General features: G+C 41.2%; 3 protein-coding genes across 7 annotated transcripts in view; all 3 read left to right on the forward strand.

Moving 5' to 3' along the window:
- The window catches only part of psmd10 (proteasome 26S subunit, non-ATPase 10), a 16350-nt gene extending 14381 nt beyond the window's left edge, over positions 1-1969 (forward strand). Inside the window, exons 4-5 of the mRNA XM_032528820.1 lie at positions 979-1145; positions 1484-1969. Coding sequence (XP_032384711.1) covers positions 979-1145; positions 1484-1637 — 321 coding nt within the window. The 3' untranslated portion in view covers positions 1638-1969. The remainder of the gene's footprint in view (positions 1-978; positions 1146-1483) is intronic.
- Positions 1970-3361: 1392 nt separating this feature from the next.
- On the forward strand, positions 3362-10395 carry xiap (X-linked inhibitor of apoptosis). 2 transcript variants are annotated; one of them, XM_032528818.1, is made up of 8 exons: positions 3362-3528; positions 6347-6644; positions 6753-7308; positions 7441-7540; positions 7634-7712; positions 9036-9075; positions 9224-9400; positions 9547-10395. In XM_032528818.1, exons 2-8 carry the CDS (start codon positions 6399-6401, stop codon positions 9738-9740), a joined length of 1392 nt encoding a protein of 463 aa, XP_032384709.1. In that variant the 5' UTR covers positions 3362-3528; positions 6347-6398; the 3' UTR covers positions 9741-10395. The 2 variants fall into 2 exon arrangements, with proteins under 2 accessions (XP_032384709.1, XP_032384710.1); XM_032528819.1 differs by having other exon boundaries at positions 3381-3518.
- Positions 10396-11005: 610 nt separating this feature from the next.
- The window catches only part of stag2b (STAG2 cohesin complex component b), a 30964-nt gene continuing 27617 nt past the window's right edge, over positions 11006-14352 (forward strand). For 2 of the 4 annotated variants that reach the window (XM_032528815.1, XM_032528812.1), the window contains exons 1-3: positions 11006-11276; positions 13371-13499; positions 13585-13666. In XM_032528815.1, coding sequence (XP_032384706.1) covers positions 13456-13499; positions 13585-13666 — 126 coding nt within the window. In that variant the 5' untranslated portion in view covers positions 11006-11276; positions 13371-13455. Of the gene's footprint in view, positions 11277-11611; positions 11634-13370; positions 13500-13584; positions 13667-14352 lie in introns of those variants that run through there. The other 2 variants (XM_032528813.1, XM_032528814.1) reach the window with 2 other exon arrangements.

Raw genomic sequence — 14352 nt, forward strand, 5'->3', positions numbered from 1 at the left:
AATGAAGCCATGCACCCCCCCCCCTCCCAAGTATCCTATGCTCTTCCTTTTGGCTTGTAGACCTGATATGCCCAGGATGGAGATATGTTTTTGTTCACATGTATGGAAATCAATCCCAGTGGTGGCACACTGCAGCAATGTGTTAAATAATTATTTTGGTGAAGTTTAAAAGGCAGTTTCACTTTTGTTTGTCACATTATTGCAACATTTTCCTACTAGTTAAAAATGGTGAAGTATATGTATTTCTTGTATACTATCTGCAAAATGTATATTATACAGTTACAGCTATTATGTGGTACACTGTATACCAGGGGTTCCCAAACTTTTTCAGCTCAAGACCCAAAAGAGAAATTCGGTGTCTCCCGGGACCCAAATTTACGGAACAAAACCAGGAATTTAAATGTATATGAAGTATATTTATTTCATTATAAGAGTAAACAAAAACAGAAAAGGTCTCTACTCTCCTTTTGGTGTCTCACCCCTTTCTCAACTCATGTTCTCATCCCCTCCCATCATCCCTCAGTACCGACACCATCGTTTGTTTAAATAATGCTGACTTGAATTTAATGAGATGCGTGTGTCTGGTTGGAGATATCAACCAGCTGATCTAGTCTAGGTTCGGTTTTTGAAAGTACCCCATTCTGAGGTCCTGCTGAGCATTTAGTCTGCTCTCTGCCAATTGGCGACCCAATAAAACGGGTCTGCGACCCATTTTGGGTCCCGACCCTAAGTCTGGGAAACATTGCTGTATACAATTAGTATTTAGTATGCAACACAAAAAATGTCTGTCTTTGTTGTATAACATGCAAAAAGACACACTAGACATCTAAATTGTAAAATATTTATTGAATGACACGAGTAACTTTCCATTCTACGTATGAACTGTGGGATGCCTTTCTGAAACCACCAGAACAGGCACTGCACTTAAAAGGTTAATTGTTAATGACTTGTCAGTAACATAGCTTTCCCTTTTTCTAGATCGCCCTGCTGTTGTTGGAAAGCGGAGCAGACCCCAATGTCACTGACAAGTATCAGTCCACTCCCCTCCACAGAGCGTCTGCCAAGGGCAACCACCGCCTCATCCAGCTGCTTCTCAAGCAGAGCGCCTCCACCAACATCCAGGACTCACAGGGCAACACTGCGCTGTACGTGGGAATACGTATTTGTCTAATACAACATTCTGGCTGCTGGCACAAACGTACAGATGCTGTGGAATACTTTAGGCTTAAATGAACAATCAGAAAACCCTTAAAGGGTCAGTTCACCTACATTTAAAACATTTATTTTCACTTACCTTCAGTGGGATCCAGTCATTCAGATTGGTTTTATTTGCTTTCAATTGGAGGTGTCTGTCTCAGAGAGTTTAACCTCTGTCCTAATATATTGGATATACTGTATATATGTGGGGCTTACAACATAGAAAATGAAAAAATCAAAAGCTTTTTGTATTCACAGTACTGTATGCATTTTTTGTTTTTACCAGCCACCTTGCATGCGATGAGGAGCGTGTGGAAGCAGCCAAGGTGTTGGTGGAACATGGGGCCAGCATCTACATTGAGAACAAGGAGGAGAAGACACCCCTCCAGGTAGCCAAGGGCGGTCTGGGCAACATACTTCGTCGGATTGTGGAGGGATGATTCATTGACTGATCTACGGGGGAAGCTCCATCTCCAATCCCCACCAAGTTACATAATAAGAATTCTCATCCCAGTGTGGTGTGACACATTCAGATGTGGAACAGGTGGAAGATGAGAGTGTGTCCGGGAGAAAAGTTGGACAGTCCTGCATTATTATCAGCTCCTCAGATGGGGCAGTGAAACTGCTCAGATGTTAGATGGCTGGTCAAAAACGCTCTTGTGCACTAAGTGCGGTCTCTTTAACACGGCAGTCTATTTTCTTATGATCTATTCCTTTTTATGTTTGAATTGTTGCAAAAATGACCAAATAAAAATCAGTGTTCAGCTTGTTACATTATGTTTAGGATGTATTTATCAGTTGTACATTCAATCATTGGATCCAGCAAATGTTGTTGTTTATCATTCATTTCACATTTTAAAGCGGGGTTTTCCAGGCTCTTTAGCTGCTAAATGTTTAACTATGTTCATCAGTTAGTCGCCAACTAACTGTGTGTGTCTGGAGCTGAGCAGCTGGTGTACAGGGAGTTTTTAGAGCTTTTTTTCTGAAAACTGTGCGAGTGAACCAAAACAATGTTGGAGCCAGACAGCTAAACAGCTAAAACTGTGAGACCAGGTTAGCTACAGGTACGGGTGGCCCCTTCACATTGTTCAATGTTGTCATTTGATGCATTGGTTATTTCATACATACAAGTTCATATGGCTTATTGCCACAATGTGGTTTAAGACAGTCCAAAAATATTAGTAAACATGAACAACTTTCTCAAAATCCAACTGGAGTGCTAAACTACTCTATCGACAATGAATTGGGAAAGATGTTAAAGATGACACTAAGAGCACCCAGAGGAATGTTCTGAGTAAATGGGTACATGACACGACAAAAGAATAAAACTCATTTGGGTTTAAAAAGAAAAACTCTGGGAATCCACACAATCATTCTCCCATTCATTGTCTATATTTACGTGACGACATCACAAATTTGAGACTTCCCTTGTTTGGGGCTTTGAGAGAGAGTTGCTCATGTTCACAAATATTGATTGAACTTCCCTAGGCCGGGGGAAATAACCTAAAAGGGTCCACCACGTTAAACTCGGATTGATTTGACCTGTCATCTACTTCTTCCATGTAAATATCCACATCATCGTGTCATCTAGAAACTGACCTTTTGTTGTGTACTTAATCCATGCTCTGGCATTACCCCCCCCACGTCCAAAAGTACTGACAGGAAGCAGCACCCATGCTCCTGACTCCACCCAAAACAATCAGACCACATTACTTCATTACTTCCTTTGCTGTATTAGGCAATAAAGGATGTTGAGGTTTGGGAGCCAGAGGGTCGCTGGTTCAAGTCCCCGTATGGACAAAAGTACGGAGTGTGGACTGGTAGCTGCCAGTTCACCTACGTGGCACTGCCAGGTGCTCTTGAGCAAGGCACTGTAACCCCCCCACACACACACACACACTCTGACTTCTCTCATTTTCTGAGAATGTGTGTGTATTTCAGGCCTGTGTGTAGCAATTCTAACAAAAACAGAGTGCAAATTGTAATTTAAATCACTAAAGAGTATAAAAAAAACATACTGCATATGGCTGTGTTGGTGAAAAATAATACAATAAAAAAGTTGTCCTTGTAAACTGTTGAACCGTGAAACTTGGGGTTTTGTTAACTTTCCTGACGTCATATAAGCTGGGATGCGCATGACAAGGTGCGCATTATTAAAGCCAAAAGGGGTGTGGCCTTTATTTTACTGTCTATTGGTTTGTCTTTCACTTCCTGGAAGCGAGGTCACATCAAAAGAAGAAGTTCTCTTTAATTCTCATTCTAGTCAGTGTTCACACCAAAGACTGACTGCCATTGGAGGCTGGAGAGCTGGCTGCTGTAAGGTATTAAAAGGTAATTATAATGTTTGCAGTAATAGTTTATCCACTAGCAAAGCTAACGTAGCAAGCTAACGCTTGTAGCTAGCGTTAGGTTAGATCGCATCTTCGCATTCCCGCTTACTAACACATTTTTTAGAGAAAGCGCTAGCGAAAGTTGTAACCGACTTTTTCTACACATTACTCATTACATTGCTTTATGTGTCTGATCTATGTGAGCTATGATATGAGCTAATGCAGCGCGTGTCACGTTAGCGAGGTGTCAGCTGTCAGATGCAGGTCGCGTTATTCCGCTGCTAGCTAGCTGTTAGCTAGCTGTTAGCTAGCATAAACTATGGGGCTTGTGTTGCTTTTGTTAACGCCAAGCTGCGAGACCTTTCTGGAGTTAGCGGGGCCGGTTAGCGGGGCCAGTGGGTACGGTCCACCCGTTACACGGTTAAGACATGGGTGGGTATCTCACTAATGGATTTAAATTACATGATTTAACATCTGTGATGCAACTTGCATAGCATTTTTGACCGAATTTAGGTGCATCTTCACAAATGCCTCAGATATTTATTCAACTTATATTCATATTCACAGTCACCTAAACTTTGCTGTTGATCTGGTGATTGATTTCTTGAAAGAATGCCGACACGTAACAAAGTTCAAAGATTAGAAGCTTTTTCCCCATCAGTAAAGCAGATATATTCTGTCTTAAAGATAGCAGAATGTCAATATTGCTTATTTAGTACTGATATACTGTGGTTACAATATAAGTCTTGTATCAAGCAGCGATGTTTTCTGCTGTGAAATTGCAATTATCTTTCGTAAAATATCTCCGCAGTTCATCAACTGTATTAAACAATATATCAACATACTAATAACATGAAGTCATCTATGACACCTCAACTCTACATGTTGCAGTTATGTAAGAGAAAACTAGTTGGCAAGCGAGCACAGAAGTATTAACAGGTAGATAAAAGTCATAGCTAAACAGTTCACACTTTACTGGATAAATGGTTGTAATTGTTTACAATAAAAACGTTATTGTATACATTGTCAAATATTCAGCTTCATTCTAAGTAGTAGTAACCTAATGGGCTAGTGGTGCGATTGCTGACCAAACCCACCGTAATACTGATCTAATACTGTAGTTCAATGCTACACATGACATACTAAAAAAAAAAAAGGGGGTGAAACTGGCAGGAACTCTAGCATTTCTGCCCCTGCATTCATTGCTGTCATGGTTCCTGCCAGTTTCACCCTCTGGTAAAATAAAATATGTATGTGGGTGTATGGTATGCTTCCTGATGTGTTGCAACATTCACTTTTTACTAAGTCACACCATGTACTTTTTCTTACTGAGATATGCTCTAAATATTAGTTAAAATGATGCTAGTCTTAGACAGTGGCCTTATTCAGGATCCTAGTGGCCTGAGTTTAGATGCTCCCCTGAGTCAGTGCTAGCCTGGTGTATCCGCTCTTAAGAGTCAGAAAAACCTGTTTCCCATGTGGTTTGAATCTTTAATGATTCTCTTCAGACAGGTAGGACGCACCGCCTATTGTATTGGGTGTGTGTGTTGGGCCACAGTGTACTGAGCCAGTAGACACTCCTGAGTCTCTGGTGCCCATCCCTGCCATGGTATATTTAATGCCTCCATGTGATTACAGTTTGCTGCTTCTCTTAAAGGCACAGAGACCTTCTAGAGCAGCGGTGTAAAACATACAGCCCTAGCCCCCTGAACTGGCCCGCCATAAGGTCCAGTCCGGCCCCCTGGATGACTTTGCAAAGTGTGAAGTTTGCAAAGAAGTCATTAATTTCAATGTATTCTTATTTGTCCACTGGGGGTGGGGGCGCTATCCTAATAAGAGTAGCAGGCTGGATATGCTATCCCACATGCTGACATACAGGCTACACTGTCAAGCCTAGGCTGCAGTTCATGCAGGAGCTGCTGTGGGGAAAATGTCTTGGTCAAAAAGAAGAAGCGTGGGCAGCGTTGGGTCGACCAGATCCTATTTCTTTAGAGGTAAATGGGAAACCAGTGTGCTTGCTGTGTCATTTCATTTTCCATCCTGACCGGAATACAGTTGAAGACTGAAACTTATTCTGGTAACTGGTACTCATTCCTTTCCTTTGCACTATAAAAAAGGGACAAATGGAGGTGTTATTCATCGGTTATTATGCCCTGGTTTCACTGGTCCGGCCCATTTGACACCCTAATGGGCTGTAGGGGCCAGTTTTGCTCTAGAGCAGTGATTCCCAACCAGGGGAACGTGTACCCCAGGGGGTACTTCTGGAGTTGCCAGGGGGTACATGGAAAGATCGTATCCGACTAACATTAACTCAACTGTAACACCTCAACTCTACATGTAGTTAGCAAGCGAGCACAGAAGTATTAACAGGTAGATAAAAGTCATGGCTAAACAGCTCAGATTTTTAGTTATAAGTACTGGATAAATGGTTGTAATCGTTAACAATAAAAGCAACGTTAGTGGATAACTTGTCAAATATACACTTTTACATGAACAGTGTCATACATTTGGAAAAAACATTGGGAATTGATGAAGGGGTACAGGACTTGATCTGACAGGGCTGTGGGGGAATGTCAGACCCAAAATGAGCTGTTCAGATTTTTGGTGCCAGACCCAGAAATCTATTCAACCAATGAATTAACAGATTTTTAAATTGACTACGTTTCAACCTTGTGAAATAAATGTAATGTATAATGTGGTTATTGTAGGCCAATTGCTACTTTTTGTTCACTTTTTGCAATGTTAAATGCTCATTAAGTGTATCAAGACGTGCTTAACATCAAAATACCTACAGCATATTTGTTCTGTTTTATTTGCAGACACTTTGTGCATCACGTTAATCCACTCAGCAGTTTCTTGGCTGGTTCAAACATGTGTGATCTCAGTCAAGACAGCAATTTGGACTTGGAGACGGATCACATGGCTGATTTTTCCCTGATGAACAGTCGCTTGGACTCATTCCGTGGCTCCAGCCTGGCCCGGCAAGTATCTGCAGAAAGATTGGCCCGGGCTGGCTTCTACTTTACTGGCTATGCCGATCGCGTCCGCTGTTTCAGCTGCAGGAAGACTGTGGAAAACTGGTCCATGGGAGACACTCCTGTAGAAAGGCATATAGAGGTAATAGTGATGATGATGATGATGATAATAATAAAAAACAAACGCGATTAACTTTTTAGTATTCATCCTGTTCTAGGAAGCTTAATCCTACTTTCCCAATTGTTACAGGTTTCCCCATCATGCAGGTTTCTCAGCTGCACCCACCGCACCAATTTCAACCGGAGTTGTGACACCAGACTGACTAACGGTTCCACCTACAATGAAGACGCAGAAGACATGGAATATCGTTTGAGAACAGGAGAGGTGGTTGATGATTCCACTTACCCAATGGCCCCTCACATGAGGAGTGAGGAGGCCCGGCTTCAGACCCTCTCTTCTTGGCCCTCTACTGCTCCTGTGAGAGCCAGAGATCTGGCCCAGGCCGGCCTCTTCTACTTAGGGGAGAGCGACCGGGTGCAGTGTTTCTGCTGTGGTGGCATGCTGGGTAGCTGGGAAGCAGGGGACAACCCCTGGGCAGAACATACTAAACATTTTCCCTACTGCTTCTTCATCCTCGGGCACGATGTGGGCAACATCCCATTACAGGAGGGTACAGTGGAGGAGGAGTGCAGCAGTAGACAACATGTCTCTATGGGGAGATTGGAGGAGAGGCTTGGTAGCTTTGCAGGAATCCAGCACCCTATTGACCATAAGAGGCTTGCCATAGCTGGCTTCTACAGTGCAGGTAGATGACAGACCAAGAGGGACATAGTCTTGGGCCTTGAAAAACATTGAAAAGCATTGAGTGATTAAATGTTTTCTTGAGTATTTGATGACTATGAATGAAAGCAAGATTGAATTCTGTGTGTCCTTGCAGGGCCAGGGGACAGGGTGTTGTGTTTCCACTGTGGTGGAGGTTTGAAAGGCTGGCAGAGGGGGGAGGACCCTTGGGAAGAACATGCCAAACACTATCCTGGGTAAGAACAACCATCATGGTCCCCATTCTTAACACTAATAAATATATTTTTTTTGTTTTGCTTTTAATCCAATGTATGTTTAAAAAAAATCAGATGCAGCTTCCTGTTGGCAGAAAAAGGACAAGAATTTGTCAACAGCATCCAGCTACAAGACCCACGACGAACTAGAGCTGTAAGCATTCAGTGCTTTCACATGCACTTAAGTACCTGGGTTGGTGTTGATTTTGCCAAATAATCAGATTTTGTAAACTTCATTCAAACAAAACATATTTCCTAAATCAGGGAATGGACTGGGTGAACACCTGATTTTCTGGCCAATGATATGCTTAACCTCTAACGATGTGTTTCCATGTGCATGATAAAGACCCCAGGCAGAGACAGTATTGCTGTGACTGCAGTGTGTTAGGATGTTCCATAAGAAGGAGATATTACTCATAGTGGTGCTACCTTGTATCCAAAAAAATCAGTCAGACATTTTCAAGGGTTAGTATGAATTCACACAATGATACAAAACAAACTAATTGAAAGTGGCAGCGCTAGACCAGCAACTTTCATGTTCGAGGAAAAAAAAGACTGTTTTTGTCAAAAGGAGTCTGGTGGCTTTGCTGAGAGCATAGATGGATAAAATGGCTTCAGTTTTGTGTCAAAAGGGTAGTGTGATGGCAAGGTAAAGGTGAAAATATTCTAAATATAGGTTGTTGTTTTTTTGGTAGTCCATTTTGGGGGGGGGGGGGGGGGCTTTTATTTGACAGGATAACTGAAGGAAGGGGGGACCAGATGCAGCAAAGGGCCACGGGTCAGACTTGAACCTGGGCCACTACAGTAAGGACTGAGCCCTGGTGTATGGGGCTCAACCAGATGAGCTACCATGGAACTCCGGTGGTCCATTGTTTTGTTTTTTTAGTTGGCTAAAATACTTTTTGCTGCTACCTAACAGCGGTACTGTGCTTAGCTAGGTAATATAGATAAGTACCTCATACTACCCCACTTTAAAATATCCAAACTATTCCTATGACTAAAGGTCAGCTGACGTCCAACAAATTAAGTACTGTAGATGCCTTCCAAAATGAGTCTATTTGTTACGTTGTGACAAATAGACTGCACTAAACTATCTTACTATCCCTCTGCCCTGGCTCAGCAAGCTAACACTGTCAGTTAGAACACAGAGGAGGGAGTTATGTGGTAAATAACTCTCAAAGATACCAACATTTTAGCTTTGATTGAGCTATTAAATGTATTTTAACAAAGATCAAGGACTGTTTTTTTTTTTTTTTTTTTTTTTTTTTATTACGCCATCTCTTACATTTAAATAGTTTTAAAAATGGATCTTATTGCAGCCTGGACAATTACAGCAACCAATAACGCCATACATATGGACATGTAAATGCTGTTTTAAGACTCACTTGAAAAATGATGTAGTTACCTGTAGCGATGTCACTCAGGCTTTTGTTTGTTATATTATTATAAAATTAACTAGAACCATGTTTGTTTCCAGACTTCAAGTCTTCAGAATGGACTTTCAGGACATGGGAATGGTAAACATTAACATTTCTTTATTTGACTTCCCTTTTTGGGGGATTTAAGAAAAAATAAAAATCTCCTGTACTTAAAGAAAACCAGATGTATAAATACAGAATATAACATGACAGAATGTGGTCCCTGATGTTACCTCTTTGTGTTCAGAGGTGTCTGCCATGGCACAGAAGGCCATAGGGATGGGTCTAGAGCCCAGTGTGGTGGAAAAGACCATCTTGGAGCACGTCAGTAGGACAGGTTCAGGCTACTTAACCCTGGAAGCGCTTATCGAGGACTGTCTCGAAAACACACCAGAGAGTGATGCTGCAAAGACACTGGAGAAAGGTAGTGTACCTCTTGTATGCTGAACTGGGTTTATAGCATAAAGAAATACTGTTGTTGATGACATAAAACAAAGCCTGAGCAGCAGTGATTTAAATATGAGCAAATGCCTTTTGAGCACCTCTTTTCTCCCCCCCTCTTTCATCCAGATGAGGATCCATTGGAGAAACTACGGAAGCTGCAGAGGGAAAAGCAGTGCAAAATATGTATGGACAGAGATATTTGTATTGTGTTCATTCCATGTGGTCATCTGGTCACTTGTAAGGAGTGTTCAGAGTCGCTCATAAAATGTCCAATTTGCTGTGGAGCCATAACACAGAAGCTCAAGACCTATATTGCATGAGGGAATCATGGACTCTTTGCAAACATCTACGCTGCTTTTGCGCTATCTTTATAATATTGTATTTTAATAGTAAATGTAGATAGTCTGTGATATATATTACAGGACCATGTTGTTTGTATGAAAATGAAGGAATGAGTAAATGTCACAAGACAGAATATTTTCACAATCATTGAGATTGTAAATAGCTGTTCATATTGAGATAGAATAATATAAATAACTGATGTTGATTTTATAGGTCTTTTTCATGAGTACTGCAATTTGTAAATACACACTAAATGACAATTACCATTTTTGCATAAGTCTTTCTTGCCAAAGGTGCCTTTCTTTAGGTTTATGCATTTGTTTTGTTTTACTTTGGACAGGGCAATTGAACCACACATGAGATGTGATATAAGTTGGTTTTGTACACCTGTGTCCCATAAATCTATACTGTCTAGTGTAACAATGAACTAATTTCTCTCAATGTGTGGTGCTCTGTATTGTAATTTATACTGGTAGATCAGTAAATACATTAAAACTTGGCTTAATAACTGACTAAATCAACTCTAATTTAGGGCCAGCAATTAATGACTGTGGTGTGAAATTATTTTAACATTATATCATGAACTCTGTGGTGTCGAGGAAATAAATTTCAATGTTTGAAATGCTTGAAAAATGATTTTTTTTGGAACACTATTACACTTGCATTGTTTATTGTTATTATACTCTACATGTTGATGTTAAGTGGACACCAACTCAACCTTTTCACCCGCTTAGGTTTGTATAACTTTGTGAAATTAGTATCCTGAATATCCTCTAGAAATTATTCCAGTTTTACAACTATATAAAATATAGCTCCTGTAGATATTTTTTACAAATGGAACCCAAACAGTGTTTAGGTTTTGGTAATGCTAAGAATATTGTGTAATGGCTTGAAGGCATTATCTAGATGCATTCTCTGTGTATTTTAATATTTAGATATATAGGGTGTAAGGTGGCCAAATCAAAATATATAAGGACGAGTTAAATTCTCTGTCTCAAATGAGCTCATTTAAGTGATTTCAAATTCTGAAAGGAAGCTGAACCGTGGTGTTAATGAGTATTAACTTTTTAGAAATTATGTTTTATTATTCTCCCCTTGTTCAAAAGGAATGTAATGTGAGATAGATTCAATTGAGTATTTTACCGAAATAGTTCAGACTTATTGACTTAATTTCGTTTCTCTTTTGTCGTTTTCCCTCAACAGCTTGTAAAAGAAACACAGTGCAGCTCACCATTGTTACTGTGTAGTATTTACCGGTGAACACTAGATGTCAGCCCATCAACAGTGTATCTAATGCGGGTACTGTGGCCACTAGGTGGTAGCTCTGCACCAGGATTTCCTCCTCCCAGGTCGTCGAAACAACAAACCGAACTACGGAGCAAGCGGGGTGAGAGAACGTCCGAAACCGCCTCTGACCGCGACTTTTAAACTCTTTTTACTGAATTGTAGTGGAATTCAGACGGAGGCTGTATAAGAATAGTAAAAGTTCTGCTGGGACTGCATTTCACAACAAGGTAAGTTAGCTGTAAAATGGCGGAGAGCTATCTGGAAGTTAGTTGATTTGTATTTTGCTAGCCGTCTTGCTAGCCAGGCTAGCACTAGATGAGCCCAAAGCGCGGATGCCTGCCTGAATCAAGTCGCTTCGCTAGCTCGCGGTACAAGGCTACTTCGGTTGTTAGCAAGCTAACGAACTGGATTTTTTGGCACAGTAAAGCGAGATATTTGGTTCGTAGCCAAATGAAGCGTGTTATTGTTTCAAGCAACTTAGTTGCACTTTAATTATTTGTAAACAAAGTGTTTGTTGCTTATGCAATACGGTACTGGAAGTCCCGAGGCAAGATGGAGGACGCAAGGACGTGATGTTTTTTTAGGTAACGTTAGCAGTAGCTGTTAGCATTGCTAGCTAACTGGTGGTAGTTACTGTCAGCCCCTTAATTGCATCACATCTGTTAGGGAGTATTTTCTTTATCTTCGAGTAAGCACTAAATATGACTAGTTTATAGACAGAAGGCAGTAATTGTTTTTGGAAACATCGGGGACTAGCGTCATTGTGTACTAGCCACTATTAGCATGCGCTAGTACAGTAGGGCTTGCGTTGTTTTGTTATTATGATCCAAGTACGATAGCACTACAAAACGCTGGCGTGTTCTCGATATCTAACGAAAATGCACGATACAGGTCTCTCGGCCTTATTGTTCGGTAAATCACAGTTTGTTCACACTGAGTAGTGCATGCTTACTTGTTCAAATTTCAACCAACGTTAGCTAACGCTGGGGGTAAAGACGCTAAAATCCTCGGTTGCTTAGCTAGCTGTTGGCGCTAGCACTAGCAGCGCACCGGTGTCAATTTTGACAGGAGCCGACGGAGAGCGTAGCTGTGTCGGCGATGTTGGGGGGGACCGAGTCGGCAGCTTGTGGCATAGTTGACTTGCGGGAATTAACACTATTGGGTTTTACAATTTCGTTTTACCTAAGATCGTCCAGTTTCGCTTAGCAGTAACAAGTTTATGAGATACACTGACCGATTTGGCGCCACTTTTTCAGTCTACACCCATAGAATCCCGTCGTCTTGTCATGCATCCTCTCACTATCAAGGAAATAGGCACGTTAACATATTCTTATATCAATACATATCACAGTTTACGTTAACTTAAAACTCACAAAGTCGTAACTTCACTATACATAGTCCTGATGTCGCATGGGTCTACGTTGACTGTTTCGAAGGTGTGGGGAATTTACGTCGATCATGAAATATGTGCTTTGTAAGATTCCCAATTTTGGCATACGTGGGCCATCATGTGCAGGATATTGTGAGAGCGAATCCCATGACCATTTATATCAGATTTATGTCTGACAATTATTTTTATTTTTTGAAGGTCGGCCCACTACTCATAAACGCTGTTAACATTTAAGAATCAGAATGACACACGTGTATGTTATCAGTGCATGTACTACTAGGACATATATTAAAAACGCACCTAATGCACCAGAGCGATATGATGGGTGGAGATAAAGTTAGCCTTTTCAGAACTGAACCTTCGTTCTTGGCTTTTATTGTCTTCCCTGGCTCCTAAAGAGGCATTTACATTTGTTTCAGAATTATGGACAAAGTCAGAATACCAATGTTAAAGGTTATTATTACTCTTCTGTTTGATGTACTGTACTGTATGTGCCAATAATTTACACATCACACAACCATTCAATAGTTTATCTGTGGCCTGCAGTGTCTTGTTGATGTTGATACTGTTTTTTGATAGGTTGAGATATGTATGGGGCGGATAGGGCAGTGCCATATTTGGCCATTGAGGAAGACACCTCAATGTTCATTGCATGACGTCTTTAAAACGAGGGAAGCAGAGAAAGAGAGGGAGCCAATGGCTAGACAGCTGAGCGTGACAGGAGCTTTAGTATCCGCCCACTGTTACCATGTGAAACCGTTTTTTCTCTGAACAACATCAAAGGAACATTTGCTCACTACAGAGGATGTGCTTTCTGAAAACATATACATATTTGATGTTTGCTGTTGTAGCATTTATTATTTCAGCTGTGTTGAAATGAGAAATAAGTCTGCATGTGCAGCCCTCTAAATTAACCTGTTTCATATCCTAGGTTACATGCAACCTGTCCCTGTCTTGTATTTTCTGAGGATCTCAAGCCAGTCATAAGTTGCAGTTATCCAGAAGATGTTACAGAAATGATAGCAGCACCAGAAATACCATCAGAGTTCTCCTTTACTCAGTAAGTGGTTGCTTTCACTTTTAGTTTGCTTCACAGGTTGAGGTTGATGTGGATTTCCAATCTAATATTTGCTTGTGTCTACCAGGGATACAGACACTCGATTCTCTTCAGACACAGACTTCTCTGAGGATCTCGATGGAAGGAGTGCAACCCCAGCTAAAGGAAAGGTATGAAATGCACAAATTTCTCTCTGCCCTTGTCCTGGGTCAAGGGAGGCCAAGGCTTTTTTTTCTGAACGATTGTCAAGCCTTGTTAACCGAAAGCAATTCAATTTTAATTATAGTATCAATTCAGAACAATACTTATCTCAAGACACTTTACAGATAGAGTAGGTTTAGACCAAACTCTATAATTTACAAGGACCCAACAGTTCTGGTAGTTCCCTCCAGAGCAAGCAGTGGGACAGTGGCGAGGAAAAACTCTCTTAGGAAGAAACCTGGGACAGACCCAGACTCTTGGTAGGCGGAGTCTGACGGGGCCGGTTCGGGTTGAAATGAATAGTAGCAATAACAGTCACAGTAAAAGATAATGGAACAGTGCCTAAAAATAGTAATTTGTAGTAGTTCATGGGATAGCAGGGCACTGCAGAGCATAGTAGGATGTAACAGGGCATCGCAGGACGTGTAGCAGGACCACGGTGACAGTTGCAACCATGATTTTGGAGCCTCCCTGATCCAAGGAAACATGCTGGGTAAAAGAACATAAGGACTCCGGGTTATGACTCCCCAGAGCTCGGTTAGTAATAAGCATTTCTGGGACATGGATGCACACAAATGGAGAGAGGAGCTCAGTGTGTCAAAGGAAGTCCCCCGGCAGTCTAAGACTAAGAGAGACAGGGTAAAGAGAGGAGGCT

This window comes from Etheostoma spectabile, chromosome 10 (genome assembly GCF_008692095.1).
Source record: "Etheostoma spectabile isolate EspeVRDwgs_2016 chromosome 10, UIUC_Espe_1.0, whole genome shotgun sequence".
NCBI lineage: Eukaryota > Metazoa > Chordata > Actinopteri > Perciformes > Percidae > Etheostoma > Etheostoma spectabile.

Excerpts from the sequence above, each read along its gene's own strand:
- xiap (XM_032528818.1), top strand. The coding sequence starts at position 6,399 with ATGTGTGATCTCAGTCAAGACAGCAATTTGGACTTGGAGACGGATCAC. Across the intron at positions 6,645-6,752 it reads CTGTAGAAAGGCATATAGAG|GTTTCCCCATCATGCAGGTT; the intron begins GTAATAGTGATG and ends CAATTGTTACAG. Across the intron at positions 7,541-7,633 it reads CATGCCAAACACTATCCTGG|ATGCAGCTTCCTGTTGGCAG; the intron begins GTAAGAACAACC and ends AAAAAAAATCAG.